The 20,050-nt window shown below is 40.4% G+C and overlaps 1 protein-coding gene across 1 annotated transcript in view; it reads left to right on the plus strand.

Annotated features, from left to right (window-relative positions):
- DCAF12 (DDB1 and CUL4 associated factor 12) overlaps positions 1-20,050 on the plus strand; it is a 35,068-nt gene that overhangs the window by 1,489 nt on the left and 13,529 nt on the right. The window contains exons 3-7 of the mRNA XM_049795071.1: positions 10,420-10,626; positions 11,885-11,945; positions 16,136-16,329; positions 17,431-17,496; positions 18,096-18,258. Of these exons, the coding sequence (XP_049651028.1) occupies positions 10,420-10,626; positions 11,885-11,945; positions 16,136-16,329; positions 17,431-17,496; positions 18,096-18,258 (691 nt within the window). The remainder of the gene's footprint in view (positions 1-10,419; positions 10,627-11,884; positions 11,946-16,135; positions 16,330-17,430; positions 17,497-18,095; positions 18,259-20,050) is intronic.

Consider the following 20,050-nt stretch of genomic DNA (forward strand, 5'->3'; position numbering starts at 1 on the left):
CAGATGGCTGTGAACCAAGCGGGAGGCCTGTACCTTGTGCAGCATCTGTCTAATCTGTTCAGAGTGATTTATGTCTGTTTGTGGAATGGAGAGCAACAGTGGGGTTGGATCTTTTTTCCTGTCCTGCAAACAGAAAGTTAATGGTAATGAGTGGTGGTAGCGTTGCTAAATGGTAGCTATCATGCCTGGCAGAAGTTGCTAGTAAGACTCTGTTTTCGTTATGCTTGGTCTTCCTTGGTTTGTTTTTATTTATGGTTCTGTGCTGATGATTTTGAAAAGCTGCTACAAAACTAAAACTGTGGTTAAACTCCAGATACTTGTTAGAGTAGCTTCAAATGTTCCAAGCTTAAAAAAAAATAATTTCAGATCTTCAGGATTATCCTTTGCTTGTTGATGGCATAATTTGTCACTCTAAACCTGTTTTCAGTGTTCAAATAACGTTTCTTGTTTATATACCTTTTTATGCTTCAGCAAAAATTGAAACGTCTTCAGACACATAAAGTGATGCTTTGGGTTTGGAACATTATAGGGGAATATTAAAACGATGTCTTATGTGATTAATAAATGGAGGAGATCATACTTTTTAGGTACTATTCTCTTTGCTGGAGTTAGTAGCCCAACTTCAGTGGCTGAGGTTGCAATTTCACATATGAAGTTCTGATTGAGTCAGTGCAAAATCCTAAATTTGTTCTTTGCAAGTTGGTTAGTGCCACAGAAATGAATTGAGCGTTGTAAGGAATGTATAGATCAAGCACCTCTTAAACCTCAAAGTATATCAGTTGGTGTGATTGTTTCTTTGCCTCAAGGTTTTTTTGCACTGAAGCTGTGCTCAATGGTTGGACCTGCAAGTGACAGTGGTATTTTTTTTTATAATTTATTTTATTTCAGATGTTCTGTTATTATTCATAGTTACATAGCGAGAGGCTTTCATGCAGTAGCTCTTGAGAAGAAAGGCCTGGCTGTATAAACCAAACAATCTTTTAACAGGAATAAGCCTGAAATAGAAGCTCTCTACGTTCCTTCTCCACATGTGTTCATCACCTCAGCCGGTCAGCAGCCAGCACTGTTTGCGGAACAGCTAACAGGAGACAAACTCCTGCTGAAACACAAGCTCTCAAAAATCTTGCTTAGTCTAGCAAGATGACTGCCTGTTTTGTAGAGCCGCGGTGATTTTGCTGTGTTCTGTAACTTCTGTAGTTCCAGCACTGCTGCAGTGAAGATAAATGGGCAAGTGCATTGTTAACGCAACCTTGCAGAAAATTGTTTGGGACCAAACAATCGTGGAACTGAAAAGGGATTCAACCATATTGTTGTTCCCACTGCATGTGCTGCAATGAAGTGTATGCTTCCGCAGCTAGACTTAACATTACAGGTGGACCTTGTCTTTTATTAAGCAAAAGACAACAATTACAAAAGAAGTCACTTCAGCATTGTGAAAGGTTGTATATGAATTATGAATACTGTAATAGCTTTAGCTTGGTTGCTTTGTGTTCACATTTGAACAAGTAGAGCGTTAAACTCTACACTCTAATTATGAGGGTTTTTTTCTCTCGTCTCCTGAGTAAGCGACCTAATAAAGAAGAATTCCTTTGCTGATTCTCAGACGCTGAAGTTGTGGCATTTAAGTTGGGAGTAGATTTAAAACAACTTGGTTGACTTTAATGGGGTTTGCCGCATTGGAGTTGCACATAATTAAAGTTAATGCAACAGAAAAATATAAACCATAGCAGTTATTTTAATCAAACCTTGAATGTGGCACTGAGAGCTTTTAGTATTTAATTTATAAATTGCCCTTAGCTATGCTGTGCCAGAAGGAATCACTGTTTTTAATAACAAAACAAAAATACACTGCTGTCAGAGGAGTACGTTTGGTTTTAATCACTTGACAGTACTAGTTGATATAAACACCAAAGAGAATATGGAGCTCTCTGCCGATTGTTCATTTCTGATGAGGATTATAACTTGTTTAGTTATTTGTGGTGAATTTTTATCCTTAAAATTATCCATGGATATGATTGTGTATATGAAATAACTTTATTGTTCTCCAGTGGATCCTGGTGGTCACAGTTGGCCAGCTGTAAGTGAAATATTTGGGTTTCTTAAAGGTGCATGCTTTTTCAGGTAGATTTAGAATTATGGAACCTATACAAGCATTGAAGTGTCTAAAAATTCAAACACTATCACCTGGGTTTTTCTGAGGCAGGATTCATGTTTGCAGGAATCTCCTTGATCTTATATGCAATGGGTTTCTTAATGTTTTTCAAATTCAAATGAATGAGCAGGCAAACTTCTGAGAGGTGCAGATGTTTAGGGTGTGTCATGATGTTTAGGATGTGTCACAACATTTAGGATGTGTCACGATGGCATCTAAATTACGAAAGGCTGATACTGAGAAGTCTTGGAAGAAGATAATGTCTTCAATGTCTTCTGTTCAAGCTTCCTGGAGACACTTTGAGACTTAGAGACAAGCTTATGGCAAACAAAAACGCTGAACATGAGATTGCTGAAGTTTTTCTCTCCTCCTCTCCTCCTCTCCTCCGGAAATAACAAATAATAAAGCAGCTTCTAAAAAGAAGCTCTAATAATCATTTTGCAGCTTCTTTTGTTCCCTTAGTTCTGTGTATGTGCTCAGGATGTAATTCTTTTGCTAATTATGAAGTTAAGGATGAAAAAATACAAGAGCTGTGAATCATTCCTTAAATTCGAGAAGCTTGCTTGTTGGTTTCTGGTTGCTTGAGAATATAATTTCCTGGAATATAATATTTTTGTTTAGTTTTGTTGGTTTTTTTTTTCCCCTCCCCCAGGCAGGCCTGATAGATGTATTTGTGTTTAAAAACTTCCTTACTGAATGCTTTCTTCTGTTTTCTCAGGTGGCTTTTCTAAGGCATGAACAGGTTCGTTTCTGAATGCTGGCTGATACCTTTTGTCTCTGGTAGATTCATGTGTTGCCTTGGATGCCCCGGTGCAAATCACCAGCTGTTGTTTCTTCTTGGAGACTTTTAATTTGTTCAAGAGATCCCATGTCTGCTCTGTGCATTTCATACAATTATAACCAAGTCTTGTAGTCCTGGAGTGGTAGTGGTGAGAATACAATGCACAGTTGCTCTTCAGTCTGTGAATGTGGACTCTCTATGGGGAGAATGATTTCCACTTGCTTTGCGAGTTAATGTATCTTCTGGCTTTGCACATGTAATGAAGAATCAAGAAGACTGCTTGTTTCTGATCCCAGGGAGGGAATGAGAAGTCATGCTCCTGCAGTTTGTAACTCTACTCAAAGTCCACTGAACAGTGACCAAAACTCAGTGTAAATAAACCTCTGATGCCTGTAACTGACACTTCCATTCACTTTTTTTTTTTTTACTGGCTTTTGAGTAAGTAGCCAGGTGTTGTTTCTTGTCTCAAGATGATTTGGTTTTCTTTTTTTGTCAACTGCATGTGATACCCATGTCTGTCTTCTGAGTCTGGTAGTTTCCATGACAGGTATGGAGTGGGTGGTAGCAATGCCCTTTAGCAGGCAAAGTCTCTCCCTTCTCCATCCTTTGTCATCTATCAACATGTGTTAACTGTCTGTCAGCCTCCTGAAATTAAACACAGAGGGCAAGACACAAATAAAAATGACAAATGTGATTTCTGGCAGTGACCAAATTCAATGACATGAAAGTGCATGCTGTTAGCTAGGAGTGCTTCAGAGTTTCATAGCAAGGTGGAGTGCCTGATTGCATGGTCTTGGCTCTGGAGATGTGAATTCAGTCAATCAATTTGCTGACTGTTTTTACTGCTGCTCACTTCTCACATGGTTTAGTTGTGTTCTGGATTGTTTCTCTTTGGACCCTTTCAAGGAGGATGTGTAAGGCCATTACCCTCTTGCATTGCCTGTGCTGTACAACCTGTGAGTAGGTTTTGTGCTAAGATTGGTGCATGTTCTGATCTGGAGTGGAAAGGAGATATACCAGTTTGATAGCTTAAAGAGTCCATGTTTCTTTGGTGCTTGGCATATTTTAGTAAATTGTATTGCCATAGAACAGAAGAACCTTATGGCAAGCGTTTTATGAACATGGAAAAGAGAGATGTTTACAGTCTGAATAAAAAGCAAGACTGAGAACTGGGAAAAATCAAACAGTGCTGCTCAGTGTGACCAACAATGGTATTTGTGTAATGACAAAGTAAGTACTGTCTTGCTTTTGTTGTTTTGTTAGAAAAAAAACCCCCAAATTTGGAGGAGAAGAATGATATCATTTTCCAGCTTCGCTGAGGGTTAAATTTTTGTGACCAGCTTCAGCTGGTGTGGAGTTGTGTTGTTGCAGAATGGGATGTTCCCACCTGCTCATTCTTGCTGGCACTGATGTGCATGTAGCTGGGGAGTCAGCTGCATCAGTTTGCTGCTTTGTGTTCAGATGCATTTTCTTGTAGGGTTAGTTTTCACTGAAGGCAGAGATATGATCCAGTTGACCTCGCAGCTACCTGAGGACTAATTGCTGTCACCAGGGTGGTGAGTCTGGGTAGTTGAGGAAGAAGAACGTGGATTCTCAAAGATTGGCCTAAGCCAATTGTGAAACTTCATTGTGATTGATTCTGTCTTAGTGACTCTATTTTTAGCAAGGCAATGTGTTTATCTTGGGTTTCTTTCAAATGTTTGTATGAATGACAGGCATGTCCCTGTGATTTCTAAGAGCAGTACGTGAAGAGCTGGGACACAGAGCATGTTGTAAGCTCTTCTTGTGTGAAGAACAAGCAGTCTCTTTCATGCATGTTCTCTGTGCCTTGTAGATCTACATCCATCCTGCTTGTGTAATAAAAACATGCTGTAGCTCAGGGTGGCACCCTTTGGTTTTGTTCTAATTGATTCATACAATCAACTGAAAGCTAGGGCTGTCCATCTTCTGTTCTGTGTGCAGGGGCAGCAGCAGAGGACATGAGAGAGTCTATGTGCTGCCTTGAAATGGCATCTCATAGGTCTGTTTTTTAATCTTGCTGTATAAAGTCAATGCTTTCAGTTAAGGGTGCATGGGAAGGGCACTTACATTTAATGAATTGGTAACTGTGGCTGGTTTTGGGTTTTTTTTTCCCTACTAAACTTGTCTCTGAAAGGCAGGTCAAAAAATGGAAGTAGACTTTACAGAAGATCCTGGCAAGCTGTTCTGCTCTCAGTATTGTATATAAGAGAAGGGTGGATTTTTGCAGTTCAGACTCTGGTCCTCAGATATTCTATTCCCTTCCATAGTCTTTACTTTTGGCAAGTTGATAAATGAAGTTCTGTATTTGATGAAGTGGGGTCGTTTCTTGATTAACTTGATTGTAGCAGTTTGAAAAGGGGACAGCCACATAGTAATTGCATGGGAGCCATTTGCCAAAATGACTTCTCACAAATTCTGCAAAGTGAAAGAAAAAGAAACTAGTAATCTCATGGGGTGTGAAAAGTAGGGCCAGATCATGAAGATTTATGGCTATGACAACTGTAGTACCTAGCCATGCCTGTCTGCCTTGATCATCAAGCAATAGCACTGTTACAAGCTGTACATCTGACTTGCTTTAAAAAAAAGTTAAAAAAGAGGGAAGATGGATTTCTCTCTGTTGTGTCATCCAGCCTGTTTCCTTGTTAGAACAAGGTTGTCCTGTAAAGAACACAATAGCTGAATCTGCTGTTTCTCACAGATGAAGTGTGGTCCTGGACTTCTGGCAGATGGTCAAAGCAATCCTAGCTTGGTAAATCCTGGATGTTAAGTTATTTGGCATAGCAATGGCTGATACGCATATGTTGTAGTAGCAGGAAGAACTGAATTATGTGCAAAGCTTAAAACTAAGGGACAAATATGCACAGTTCACTGTTTGGAGGTTGGTGGGAGTTTACTGCATCTAGGAAAAGTTTTTGGGGGCTGGTTTTTAGTTTCTATATAATGAGTAGCTGGAAAAGAAATTCCTGCTTGCGATAAAAAATTAAATGTGTAGTTCAGCTATCAGGACTTGTCAAGACTGTTAAGGGTCCCAGCTGCTTTGGAGTTATTTGCAGATACACTTACAAGAGAGCAAAGGTATCAGTTTGCTTGGAAGAAGTAGGCCAATTTCTGGTTTTTTCTTTGGATTTATGTCATTGTATGCTGTGGTTTTGGCTGCACTTGTTTAAAGCAGTCAGATTTTTTGTACTTTATTTACTGTAGTGTCTTGAAAACTCTTAAAATTTTACGCATTCTTAGCTGGATGCCTATCTTGTTTTTTAATATTTCTCCCTTTTTGGCTTTAGAAGTGTCTAACAACTCTTTGGCTTCTCTTGGCTTCTCTTTGTTGGATTTACAGGGAGAATTTCTTGGCAATCAGTGGTGCAGCTTGCAAGTGTGAGCTTCTGGCTTCCTGTCCTGCCCCAGGTGATGCAAGAGTCCTAGCATATGCAGAAGTGCTTGCTTATTTTATTCTAGGGAGGTGGCGGTTATTTGTAAACTACCCAGTGTGTGCCAGGTTCCTTCCCATGTGTTGTGGTTTAACCCTAGCCAGCAACTAAGCACCACACAGCTATTCGTTCATTTCCCCCCCCACCCAGCGGGATGGGGGAGAGAACTGGAAAAGTAAAACTTGTGGGTTGAGATAAGAACAGTTTAATAGAATGGAAAGAAAGAAACTAATAATGATAATAATAATAATAACAAAAATAAGATTACAATAATAATAAAAGGATTGGAATATACAAAACAAATGATGCACAATGCAATTGCTCACCACTTGCTGACCGATGCCCAGTTAGTTCCTGAGCAGTGATCCCCCAGGCCAACTGCCCCCAGTTTATATACTGGGCATAACATCACATGGTATGGAATAGTCCTTTGGCCAATCTGGGTCAGCTACCCTGGCTGTGTCCCCTCCCAGCTTCTTGTGCCCCTCCAGCCTTCTTGCTGGCTGGGCACAAGAACCTGAAAAATCCTTGACTTTTAGACTAAACATTATGTAGCAACAACTGAAAACATCAGTGTTATCAACATACTGAACTAACTCAAAACATAGCACTATACCAGCTACTAGGAAGACAATTAACTCTATCCCAGCTGAAACTAGGACACCAGGCAAGGGGAGAAGTTACTGCTTGGAACTTTACAGCTGAAACTACAAAGCCAGTCCCTTAACTGTGCAAAGTTTCTTGCCGTAAGAGCCGCTGCTGTTCTGGTTACAGTAATATTGTGCAACTGGAAGGAGAAAAGTGAGGAAGTTACAAAGCAATTCAAGGGCTGATGGTAGATTAGAGTGGGGTACAAGCAGGTGAAAGTACTGCAAGAAATATGTCCTGTTGCTGCTTCCAAGAATATCTTTATTTGGAAACTTGGTATAGGAAAATGATGTTGAGGTTGAAGATCAAGGGCAGAAGTGTGAAGGTCTGATGCTTCAGCATTGTGTGTTGCCAAGTTCTTTACCTTCTCAGCCCAATTAGCTGAGTGTTTAGCTAATGGAATTTTGCATTAGAGCAAGTCTTTATTAGCCTCATATCAAACATGGCTGTATGACAGTGGTGTCAGACTGGAGAATGTGAAGGTTTTTTAATTTCAGTCCTCATACCTGTTGAGGTGCTCTTTGAAGTGTGAATCTCTTACAGCTGAAGCATGATTTTACCAAGTCAGTGGACATCCTGAGGTGTGGATATGTCTTCCTAATTAGCACTTCTGGTGCCTGCTTTAGGACTTGTAGATGATGCCTGCAAGCCTTAATCTTGGGTACTTAACTTCTGATTTTGTGGGGTTTTTTTCAGTAGCTGAAGGAGGAACTGGGTGTTCCTGCTGGAAGGAAATACTGAGGTGGAAAAGAGGATATGTGCTCACAGGGGAAGGACAAGGGAGGGTGAGAGGAGAGGAAATTACTGGTCCTGATCCTGCAGTGCAGGTGTTAATTTTCAGGGATGTGGTTAGGGCAGAGGGACTGCTGTGTGCATCGTGTTTTTACTAGCTGTCTCGGGCAGTAAAATGCACTGTAAGGCTTGGGAGAAGTGAGGAGTGCCTCCCTCCTACTCAGCTGCACTTCAGCTGTTGCCTGACTCCACACCTGCATACAGAATAACTGAACATGAAAATTCAGTCCCTGTAGGAACAGGACTTGTTTGTGCAAGACTGCCTACAGCGGAAGATCAGTTGTGGGTTGAAGGTAATGCATAGTTCTAGGTACAACACACAAATAGCAATGAATGGAGTTCAGCTTTCTCTGTAAAATGGGTTTAACATACCATACTTAATCGGTTTTTGATTTGACATTAATATTCTGCTAGTTCAGTACATCATAAGAATAATAGATATGTTCCTAAATTTTCTTGGTCTTCTTTTTTACACTTTTTAAAGAACAGATCTACAGTCTGTGAGAGTTCACCAAAAGCAGCTTCTATGTATAACCTTTCTGAGAACCTCTAGATTTCTCTTTTGTCCTTGAGAAATGTCTGACAAAGGATTTCAGAACAATTACCTTGAGGTGTTGTCATGTCCCAATTTCTCAGGATGACGACTCAGGTTTGCTGCTTCCCAGGTCAGGATTAAGGTAAAACACACCAGGGATACCGTAACTCACAAAATTTAACTTTTATTTGCTCACAACAAGAGTTAGCAAGCTCGCCTCAAAAATTGGTATGCTCACAACAAAAATTGGCATGAAACTATGTCAGTAAACTGTGTAACATGTGGTAACCATACATCACCAAACATATACTACAGGCCTTGCTTATTTAGGGATAAGTTCAGGGAAGACAGTAAGGAGAGCCCTCCCATTGAGTCAGGAGGTTCAGAGCAGACCCCCTTGCTTTATAGACTCCTTCTTGAAGAGGAGCCCAGGGGAAGCTGGATCCACTCCTAGTCCTAGACTTGGTCAGTGGGTTTGTGTCTAAAGGGATGAGGTGTGGGGGTTATAGAAAAGGAAAGAGAGAACAAGGCAGAGAGAGGAAAAAAGAAAGAGAGAAAGATTTCACCAGTCCTGGGTCCAGCGTTGCTCCAGTCAGCCGAGGGTTCAGTTCTGGTGGGTGCACGCATGTGGGGCTTCAGTTTTTGTCCTTTTGTCATCTTTGGGCGGGCCTTTGAACTCATTAGGCTAATTAGTGTCATGAGCAGTTTGTGAGCCTTTGGGAAATGGGTCGGTGGGCTTGCAGGTCGTTTGGGGAGTAACTTCTCCTTCCCTGTAGATGTTGATCTTTGGGCATGCATGGTCAGCTACCCTGCTCAGCATATCAGAACAGGGAGCTGTGCACCCTCCAGTCCTGTTGCTGATGGGTGATGATCAGCTTCTTTTCACCTGTGGTTCCTTGCTGGGCAGAGTTCATAGTTAAGTAGAACTTGCCCCACCACAATGTTTGAGACATTAACTCTTTCAGTCTCTCACAGGTGTGTATTTTTTAAATTGCATTGAGTCTTCTTTTTTTTGTTGTTATTGTCTTCTCCATCTTCAGTTCACTCCCAGAGGCTTTGAGGCAATGTTCTTTGGTTATAGAAGGAACAAAGTTGTGGGCCGGGGCGTGGAATTTAATTATAATCCTGGGCTATGATTTTGCATCACTTTCCTTAGTGCCAAGTCAGCTTCAGATTCTCCATTTGCTCACTTCATTTATGTTCCCTTAAAGGGCTTTGTCTCCTCTGTTATACCTATTTGACTGTTAGTGCAGTAGCCTTCTGAACAACATCTGTGAAATGAACCAGCCCAAGAACCTCCCAAATGAAAGTGCACTTTAGCAGGTGATGTTAAACCTTTGTTCTGGTTTAGACTGTAACCCTATGGTCATACTTGTTTGAACTGACATAACTCTGGGTATCATGTCTGTCTGAAGAGTTGCAAGGCTTTATAACTGAGTCTTCTGCCAAGGGGACAGTGACACAGAGCTCCAACTTCTAGTCTTTTTGTGGGATGAGGTATGTAGCTAGATATCTTTTTTTAGTTGTTTACACTGGCAATACTATATTTAGTTACTATTTTCTGTGTATCACCAGAAAATAAACTCCAATTGTATAAATTGATAAAGTGTCGGTTTGCCAAAGCCAAAACTTCATGGTAAGTATATTATCTGGGAGGCAGAACACTTGTGCTAAGTCCCCTGCAGTTTACTGCCTGTTTTGAGGTGGGTCTCTTTCTCATTGTGGTACAGTAAAACTGAAAAACAATATTGTTTTGTCATGGTATTGAACAGGGAAAAGAGTTTCAGATTCAAGGGGTTTGTTAAATGGGAAACTTCCCATGACAAATTTCTCTCCTCTCTCTTCCATTGTTGTGAAAACCAAATGGGATGATTGAAATAAAACCCACTGTAATGAAGTTAGTTTACTTGTTTTAAGAAGGAATTTATGCATTTTTTTCAACCATACTCCCAGCATTTGTGTATTCCAACTTTAAAAGAATGTCAATTCAAAATAGGGAGGATATTTGACCATCTTGTTTCTTGCCTGTTTGGTGATAACTTACATCTGTTTTTTTCCCCAGTTATTTGTCGTAGATGTCCAGACTGGTCAAATTACCAAGATTCCTATTCTGAAAGATCGTGAACCTGGCATGGTGAACCAGCAGGGATGTGGTATTCATGCTATTGAGCTCAACCCCTCAAGGACCCTTCTGGCCACAGGTGGAGACAACCCCAACAGTCTTGCAATTTATCGTCTGCCTACACTTGATCCTGTCTGTGTGGGAGATGTAAGTAGGAATATTTGGGGAAAGTTTATTCTGTCACATACAAGAATTACTACTTTGAAGTGCCTAACACATGAGAGCAAGGTTAAGATTTGGGAGTCTTGTAGTGGAGAGTGAATTTCTGAAAGCTTGAAAACATTCCTGATTAAGTTGCCTTTTTTGACAAGATCTCTTAAATATGAGTGACTATGCAAACGTGAGAAGATTCTCAGGGTTCTGAATCAGATTTCTTCTTCCTCACCCTCACTGAGGTCTACTTCAGATTACTTTCAAGAACTGAAAATGTAACAAAATCCTGAATATTAAAGTCTAATTGTGGTGATGACCTCTGAAACTAGTTTTAGTGAGAAGGCTCTTTTGAGAAATTGAAAAGATGATACAATTTGTTCAAATTTTCCCTTTCTCCAGTGCAGCTTATTTATGTATTATTCCAGAGGCGGAACTTGGCTTTGAGGAGTAGTTCTAACCCAGTAGCTTATGGCACTTTGATAGACTCTGGTACTGCTTATATTTCTGAAACATCATGAGGCCTTTTTAAAATTGCCAGTCTTAAAAAGAAAAAAAGGCTGAAATGAGTATAGTTGTGTCCTGTAAGCTTCTTTCTCATTTCTCCTTTTTAGTCAGGTTTTCACATAGACGTTAACTACAACAGCAGAGGTCAGGTCAGAGTTTCTGCAGTAGCACACAACCAGCTGCAGAAAGGCTTGACTCTCTAGAGTTGTATGACTAGCTATTCATTTGCATGCTGCTGTGACTTTGCAGCTGTTCAAACAGCCCTAGATCCTAATGGTCTTCTGTTTCCCCACAGGTTTCTCACCTAAAGAAAAGATTCTTGAAGTAATGGTCTTGAAAAATTAATCTGTAGATCATGTATTGTAAACTAAGATTTTCGTTACTTTTTATTTCCTCAAATGCACATCCCTACTATAAAAGTATGTAGCTACTTCACAGAAGTAAAGAATGCTACTTTCAAAAAGGAAAATCTAAGTCCTTACAACTGAGATAAATTTGTCCTTGGTCAGAGACCTGTTGTTCCATCACCTGAATGCTCTCTATTAATTATACACTTGAAAATAAAAAAAAGTTAAAATTACTGTTAGGTACTTAAACTGCTCCAGCTTGATACTGGAATCTTATGTGTATGTTTTTAATGTAGGTCTGTCCTTCTGAGTTTGTACTAAAAAGGTGAAGAATACTTCTCTGCTTTGAGACTACTGTAGAGTATAACAGCACAGCAAAAATCTGTCTTTTTTTCTTTTAGGATGGACATAAAGATTGGATATTTTCAATTGCATGGATCAGTGATACTATGGCTGTTTCTGGTAAATTTTTTCTTTTTTTTTCTTTTTTCTTTTTTCCTCCTCTCCAGAATTTTATACTGATGTACAGCACTTGATAGGTCTTAGGGAAGCACCTTTATCAGGGCATTTGAAACCACTTGGAACTACCATGGCTATTTAAACCCTTGGTCTTAGTACAGTGCTTCGCTTTGTTTTATTTGTAGGGCCCTGGTCTACACTTGATTTTTCTAGTGTCAGACAGAGTATTACTGTCTTTCCAGTAGGTGTTGCCATGAGAGGGTCTCTAAACACAATGAGTTACAGGGAAGGATTCCACACAAGAAGAATAATTTCAAGAGGGATGCTGGTTATCACTTAACTTTGGAATACAGCAGAGCAACATCAGTTTCCTGAAAACCTTTGAATAACTAATTAATGAAAACTCTGTTTTGTCAAGCTATCAGTACAGTTGTGTATGTGTGTGTATATATTATATATATGTATATGCACATATATTATGGCAGTTTATACAGAAGGCTATAATAGAAAAGGTCAGTTACTGACTTCTTAGTAACTAGTTGAATAATCAGTGTAACTTCATAAAGTATTACTTAGGTTGTGGTGGGTTGACCCTGGCTGGATGCCAGGTGCCAGCCAAAGCTGTTCTATCACTCCCCCTCCTCAGCTTGACAGGGGAGAGAAAATATAACAAAGGGTTCGTGGGTCGAGATAAGGACAGGAGAGATCACTCACCCATTACTGTCATGGGCAAAACAGACTCAACTTGGGGAAAATTAACTCAATTTATTACAAATCAACCAGAGCAAGGTAATGAGAAATAAAACCAAATCTCAAAACACCTTCCCTCCACCCCTCCCTTCTTCCTGGGTGCAACTGCACTCCCGGATTCTCTACCTACCACCCACCAGCAGCACAGGGGGATGGGGAATGGGGTTTACAGTCAGTTCATCACATGTTATTTCTGCCACTTCATCCTCCTCAGGGGCAGGACTCATCACACTCTTCCACTGCTCCAGTGTGGTGTCCCTCCCATGGGAGACAGTCCTCCATGAACTTCTCCAGCGTGGGTCCTTCCCATGGGCTGCAGTTCTTCATGAACTGCTCCAGCGTGGGTCTCTTCCACAGCGTGCAGTCCTTCAGGCACACACTGCTCCAGCGTGGGTCCCCCACGGGGTCACAAGTCCTGCCAGAAAACCTGCTCCATGGGCTCCTCTCTCCACAGATCTGCAGGTCCTGCCAGGAGCCTGCTCCAGCGTAGGCTTCCCACAGGATCACAGCCTCCTTTGGGCATCCCCCTGCTCTGGCGTGGAGTCCTTCATGGGCTGCAGGGGGCAGCCTGCCTCACCATGGTCTTCACCACAGGCTGCAGGGGAATCTCTGCTCCGGTGCCTGGAGCACCTTCTCCCCTCCTTCTTCACTGACCTGGGGGTCTGCAGGGTTGTTTCTCTTGCATGTTCTCACTCCTCTCTCTGGCGGCTGTTTCTGTCTGTCCCAGCAAATTTTTGTCCTTCTTAAATCTGTTATCACAAAGATGTTATGACTATTGCTGATGGGCTTGGCCTTCGCTGGTGGCGGGTCTGTCTTAGAGCCGGCTGGTATTGGCTCTCTCGAACACAGGGGAAGCTTCCAGCAGCTTCTTACAGAAGCCACCCCTGTAACACCCCCTGCTACCAAAGCCTTGCCACGCAAAGCCAATACATAGGTAAAGGCAGCAATACTAATATGCTATTGCATTAATACTGTCTTTCTGTGCTGACAGGGTATAGTATGCTGTACAAGGAGTCGTCAAACTGCAGGTGACAGAAAATCATAACAGTCTCCTAAAAATCAAATACTTGAAATGCTAGTTCAGTAAGTTTTGTTTGGGGTTTTTTCCCCCCAAAAAAACCCAAAAGCTAATTCTGGAATTTGATTTTGAATTTAATATAAAAGTTGATCCTTGCAAGTCTCCAACCCAAATATCTGCATTAAAATAACATTGTCAGCTAGTAAGCTTGAAGAGAACAGCAGAGGTAATTACAAATATCCAAGGGAATGATAAGGATCCAATGGAACAGGGGCACAGCATGCAAGACTGAACTGTGTTGCTCTCAATGTTTTCTGCATGCTCAAAGGTGGAGGTGTGAGGAGAAGAATGCCATGTTCTCTGTTGTATGATGCTTACAGCAGGATGTACATTCTAGTCTCCAGATTTGGGACACCACGGAAAACTTGTTGAAAGCATTTGGCAAGTCTGATTGCTAAACTGAGTTCTTCAGAACTTTGCTGATGATCCTAATCAGGAGAAAACAAAGACAACTAACTTTTGACGTTGTTTTAGTCTTACAAATTTCAATTACATCTGTATCTGAACGTGTGGAGCAGAAATATTTGAACTCCAAACATTTAGGACATAGCAAATAGCTTTATCTGAATTAAGAAACTAAATGCAAAATTTTTGTGACTTTCTTGGGGTGGGCTGAATGTCACAGGAGGAGAAAAAGGGCATTTAGTCCCATGGCAGATTACACTGATCATATAGCTTGAGGTTAGAGATTCAGCAGTATTCTTGTCACTGCCGTCAAAATGGTTGAGAGAGTACAAACAGGACCAAGGCTCTTGCTCGTGTTAACTTCAACAAGAACAAGGCAGGACTCTGCTTCTAAAACCTGCAGCAGTGTATTTCAGTAGTCCATAAGCATAAAATTAAACTCTTGACTAAACAGCCAGAGCTGAGGGAGAATGCATCAGTCCACTCAGTTGTATTGGCTGGATAAAAAGATTTCCATGTCAAAAACTTCAGATGGGATGAATAATTCCCAGGATGGCTTGAGCATAGGGTGACAAATTATATTCTCCTTGGCTTCAAGGCTAACCGGTTGAACAACATATATTGACTTTTTCCCCTGCTAAAGCTATTAAAAGGGACAGCTTCCTCCTAAAGTATGTCCCCATGTTTAGAAATTCTGCTGCTTGAGTGTTCAGCCTCCATAACAAGCAAGATTAGATGCCATTAAAAACCATCAGCATGTGAATTGAGTGGCAGGATGTTGTGTCGCACGCTACCTGCTGCTATGCAAGTGCCATTGGGAAACTCCTTTTGTATTTTGCTGTAGTAGGTGATAGTGGCAAATGACTGCACCATCTGTGAAGGGGCAAAGCCATCTCTGCTGTGCTGGACCATCTGTATTGCAACAAGGTGTTTTGCTTAACTGTCTTTGCAGCTTATTCCCTGTGATGTACCAAATCCTATAAATTTAATAGTCTGATATAGATTTTCTTATATATATACAAAAAATAGTCTGATATAGATATTTTTATATATATATTATTTTCTGGCATCTTTATTATGCATTCCTTGTGAGAGAAGGAGGGATGTGTTTTTTCACATTTTGTAGGGAAGAAATTTAGGTACATATCAAACCTGTCAGAGTTGCCTTAGATGGAAGTAAGTTGCCTAAACACCAGAAGGGGTGGGTATAGGGCCTTGGATTAAGCCTGTGTTGGTCTATGAACCAAAGACATTCAGCTCTTTTTATACAGTATTGTTACTCTTATTGATTCATATTTTGGATTAATGTCTTTAGTAGAAAAACAAAATGAGTTCTTACTTGTTCAACTTAAGTTCCTGTGTTACATTCTTTAAACAAGAAGTTGCACTGGTTTTAGCAAAATAATTTTTAGCATAGATTTCATCCAAATTGGTACAAGTTGTGGTTTAAAATAGCTGTTTCTGTTCAGTCCATGAATGTGTGTGTACATATCCATAAGCATACTGGTAGAAATCAAATTAACCCAAATTGGCATAAACCCAACTGAGTTCTCTTGGAGGTTTTTGTGTTGGCTTAACAGACTGTCAGTCTTAGCCCTGGTAAGTCAGGCTGAACAAGTAGGCTATTCAGTTGCCTCTGAGTTTATTCCATGTGTGAATCTCTAATGCTGATTGTTGTACAGGATTGTGTTTTTTGATGCATCCTAATCAGTTTGACAACAGATGAGGTGATCTAGCTGGTTGGGAACCATGTAGAGAAACCACTTGACAAGGACTTCACAATGTTATGAACTTTACAGCTCAGTAAACCCACGTTTTTGTTAGGCACAAACAGTGTGTTCAGTTAGAGTAAATTAATAGTATCCTTTCTTTCTTTCAGACTCTGTTGTTTATTCCTTTTTTAAAAAGGGGAGTTATGTATATGTGAAATGGACTATTTTTTTATGGACTATATATTCAGGTTCCCGGGATGGTTCAATGGGACTTTGGGAAGTAACAGAAGATGTGTTGTCCAAAAGTGATGCCAGGCATAATCTCTCTCAAGTTCCTGTCTATGCCCACATAACACACAGGGCTCTGAAGGATATCCCCAAGGAGAACACCAATCCTGACAACTGCAAAGTCCGAGCATTGGCTTTCAACAATAAGAACAAGGTCAGTAAGATAACCAAGACTGTTGAGAAGTCATAAAACTGTCCATATGTATTAGAAAAAGAAAGAAGTGATCTAAATAAAAAATACCAGAGAAGCAACCTGATACTTTTCTCCCCTGATCCTTTTGCATCTTTATGATGTGAGATGGTAGTCTTCATCTGTTATGTCTGCTTCTGCCCCAAGTGAATGGAGAAGTCCAATAGAAAAAAAACCCCACATGTTTTCAGAAGGAACAGTTTTGCTGAGTTTGATTTTTAGACTTGCATCCTAAGTGGGGGAGACGGGGAATGTTTACAAGAAGCAGATAAAGCACCAAAACACTTCTTGCAGATTGAATCCCACTCTTGAATGCTCTTGTTGCTTTCCTTCCCCTTTCGTGAAGACCAGGTAACTTTCAGGCAGTTCTGTTTTGATGGCTGAATCATTGCTGGATTTCTCAGCAAGTAAGGTGGCTGACTGACAGGGCAGGCACCAGTGCTTGCTTTGGTGTTACTTTGTTGGTGTTTGACAAACAGTAAACGTTAACCTTCCCCATGCTGATCTCTTGTTATTGCTGGTGGGAATAGCAATTCATCCTCCACTATTCTTTCTGCCCTCAAAGAACAGAGAAGGTCTGGAGCAAAGGTGGGTGTGCTCTCAGAAGCATGGTGCTCCTGTGGGCTTTACTTTTCACTATAGCCATTAATTACTCCTCTGTTATGGAGACTTCGTGTAGCATTTTCAGTAGAGTAGTGCCTGGAAAGAAATGTTTGCTTCAGCATCAGAATTGGTATGGGAGCTGCTGAAGAGAATTGTCAACTCTAGCTTATACTGCCTAATAATTCATTATTTGATTGTCTAACAAAAATCTATACTTTTGAAAGTTATTTTTGTTTTTTATCGTTTTATTATTTTTATTCTGCCTGGCACCTTTGTGTTGTATTACATTCTATCAAGATCAGTATTAAATGAAAATTTATCTTGGTAAGCATGCACAGGATTATGGATAAGTTTAATACAGATTATGCAGCCTGCCTAGTAGAGAGTGTGAGTTTGTAAGGACATCTGTAATACAGAAACTATCTTACTTTTTTTTTTTTTTTTTTTTTTTTTTTTAAATAGGAGCTGGGAGCTGTGTCCCTAGATGGATATTTTCATCTCTGGAAAGCAGAGCACACACTGTCAAAGGTGCTTTTCTGTTTGTCGGTGTTAAATTTTAAACAGCAGTTAAGGCTGTTAACTATTCATCTCCTTTAATGCTTGAAGAAAGAGCAGCAGTGTTTGTAAAACACTTAAAAGCTTTATGTAAAATGAAATGTCCTAAAAGTTAGAACTTGAGGAGAGAAACTCTGCACTCCCCTTATTTCGGAGGGTGGGGAGTGCTCTTAACTTTCTGCCAGTTCACCCAGACATATCTGTGCTAGCGTATGTGGTAAGCTTTTTCACCCGAGAGCTGATGTCTGTGTACACCCGCTGAAGAAATAACAGTAGCTTAGAAATACGTAAAACAATTTACCAAAATGTCCATTGTTCTTTGTATAATACTTGGCTTCAGCCTTTATAATTTCAGTTTGGTTCAGATAAGGCATCCCATTTCTTTCAGGTTTTTTTCTCTGGGCCAGGTTGTTGCTTTTCTCTTAAAGTTCTATTTCTGTAGTAAACTTATTTTTTAGCTGCATTTTGTTTTTTTCACTGCAACTTCCTTGAACATAACTTACAGAATTTTTCTATTAACATCTTGCTCTTTTCTCATAATGGGTTGATTTATTTTTTTCTTCTGTTTCCAGTTACTTTCCACAAAATTGCCATACTGCAGGGAGAACGTGTGTTTGGCATATGGTCAGGAGTGGTCAGTCTATGCAGTAGGATCACAGGCACACGTCTCCTTTCTGGATCCCAGGCAGCCTTCATATAACGTGAAATCAGTGTGTTCCAAAGAGCGAGGCAGTGGTAAGAAACTTTTCAAAGGGTGCTTCAAATGGTTTGTTTGCAGAAGTAGCTGTTGAGACTGCAGTAAGATAAGCTTTTAATAAATAGGAAGTGTTTTTCATGAGATAGACTGAATCATTAATAGCATATGTAGGTTTTGCTTTTAGGACAGTATTTCTTGAGCAACCAACAAACCAAATGTGAAAGTAACTCTGAAATCTAATGATAGACAACTTTAGTGCTTTTATGATCAGCTAAATTGTACACCATCCAAATATTGCTGAATTTTACAAGTGTGTATTTTACTTCTACTTATTTTTTTTACTGTGTCTTATTCTGTTTTACTTCATCTTAAAGCAAATCCAGTCTTTATACCACTATTAATACTGTCTATTGCATTTTCCTCTGGGAACAGGAAAAAAGCATGTTGTTTGCTCTGTGCTATCATATTGGGAGTCTATGCTGTGAGTGAATGCTTGCTTTGTAATTTTGAAGTCATGAGTGAGACTCTTAATTTTCAATGTGTGTTTATTTGCTTTAAATATACAAAAGCTTACTCTTTCAAAAAAAAAAAAAAGAGTTTGCAGATTTGAGTGCTGTTTTCCTTTTCTGGTGTGGATGCAGTATGTCCAATTGAACTTTACACCAGGGCCAAATGTGAGGGCTTGCAGGATGCATGGTCCCATAAGCTTCTTCCCAGATTCTGTTTTCAAGTATGAGAAGGTGCTGTGCTGTGATGCCTGTTTTAAACCATATTAATCTCAGACTAATACATTGCAGTCCTTATTTAGCTGGTCTCTAGGCATCCATCTCTTCATCAGGGAAGTTATCAAAAGAGAATGCATGTACCCAAGGATTAGGAAAGTTTTATTTATGTGGTTACCAGAGTTTGAGCATTCTAAATAAATGTCAGGATCTGCTTCTTTCAGATATGGGAGAAGTTTCTGTAATAAAGGTGCTTTCCCAGCTCATGTTGTCACCTGAACATCTTACCAGCAACAGCCCTTGCCCTGACCCACTGTCAGTGAGGGCTCTGTGGAGGTCCTGACACTGTCACCCTTCAGTGTCACAGGGCAGAAATACCAAGTCACTGGCTTGTGGTGCCCAGTGGTGGCTGAAAGGTTCTGCCTTCAGTATGTGATCATCCTTGAAGGCGGGATGATCTGTGTGTAGGTAGTATCTCTGGGGCATCTCTAGTTCATGTCTGGAAAATGCCTTTGTCAATGCTGCTTTCTGTCCTACAGAGTAGGCAGAGCTGGATGTTTTTGGCATGGTGGTGGAGGCACATAAGTAATATTCATTCCCAAGATACCGAGTGTTTCAACTTTCTGTTGATCTCACTGGGACTTGGAGCATGCAGCACCTCTAGAAAGCAGGCTCTTTATTGATTTCTGGACTAAAATCTGGGTTGACTTATAAGTGCTTTGATGTGTTACCTGAATGTGCTTTCAGCTTCCAAATGCACCTGCTGAACGTGGTAAGTCCACATTAACTTCAGATCATTAGTGTTGTATACAAAAGCAGGTCAGAGAATAGTGGTCATTTAGTAATACTGGAAGTGGGGCTTCTCTCTATGAGAAGGTAGCTAATGCTTTTTAGTGCATCTTCGAAGTGTTGCTTTTCTTAGCAGTTGTGCAGGGAAGTGCAGGCCTTGGACTCTCGTTCTTCATCTGCGAGAGCAACTGCTTTCTGCTCGACTGGCATGCAGTGCAATGTTGTGGGCCCTTGACTTTATATCCCGAAGCTGGCAATGTTAATGTAGTGGACAGGGCTTGCATGGCATGGACTCTGTGTCTGCTCCTCGTGTAGGACA

Source organism: Accipiter gentilis, chromosome Z, assembly GCF_929443795.1.
Source record: "Accipiter gentilis chromosome Z, bAccGen1.1, whole genome shotgun sequence".
NCBI classification, from domain to species: Eukaryota; Metazoa; Chordata; class Aves; order Accipitriformes; family Accipitridae; genus Astur; species Astur gentilis.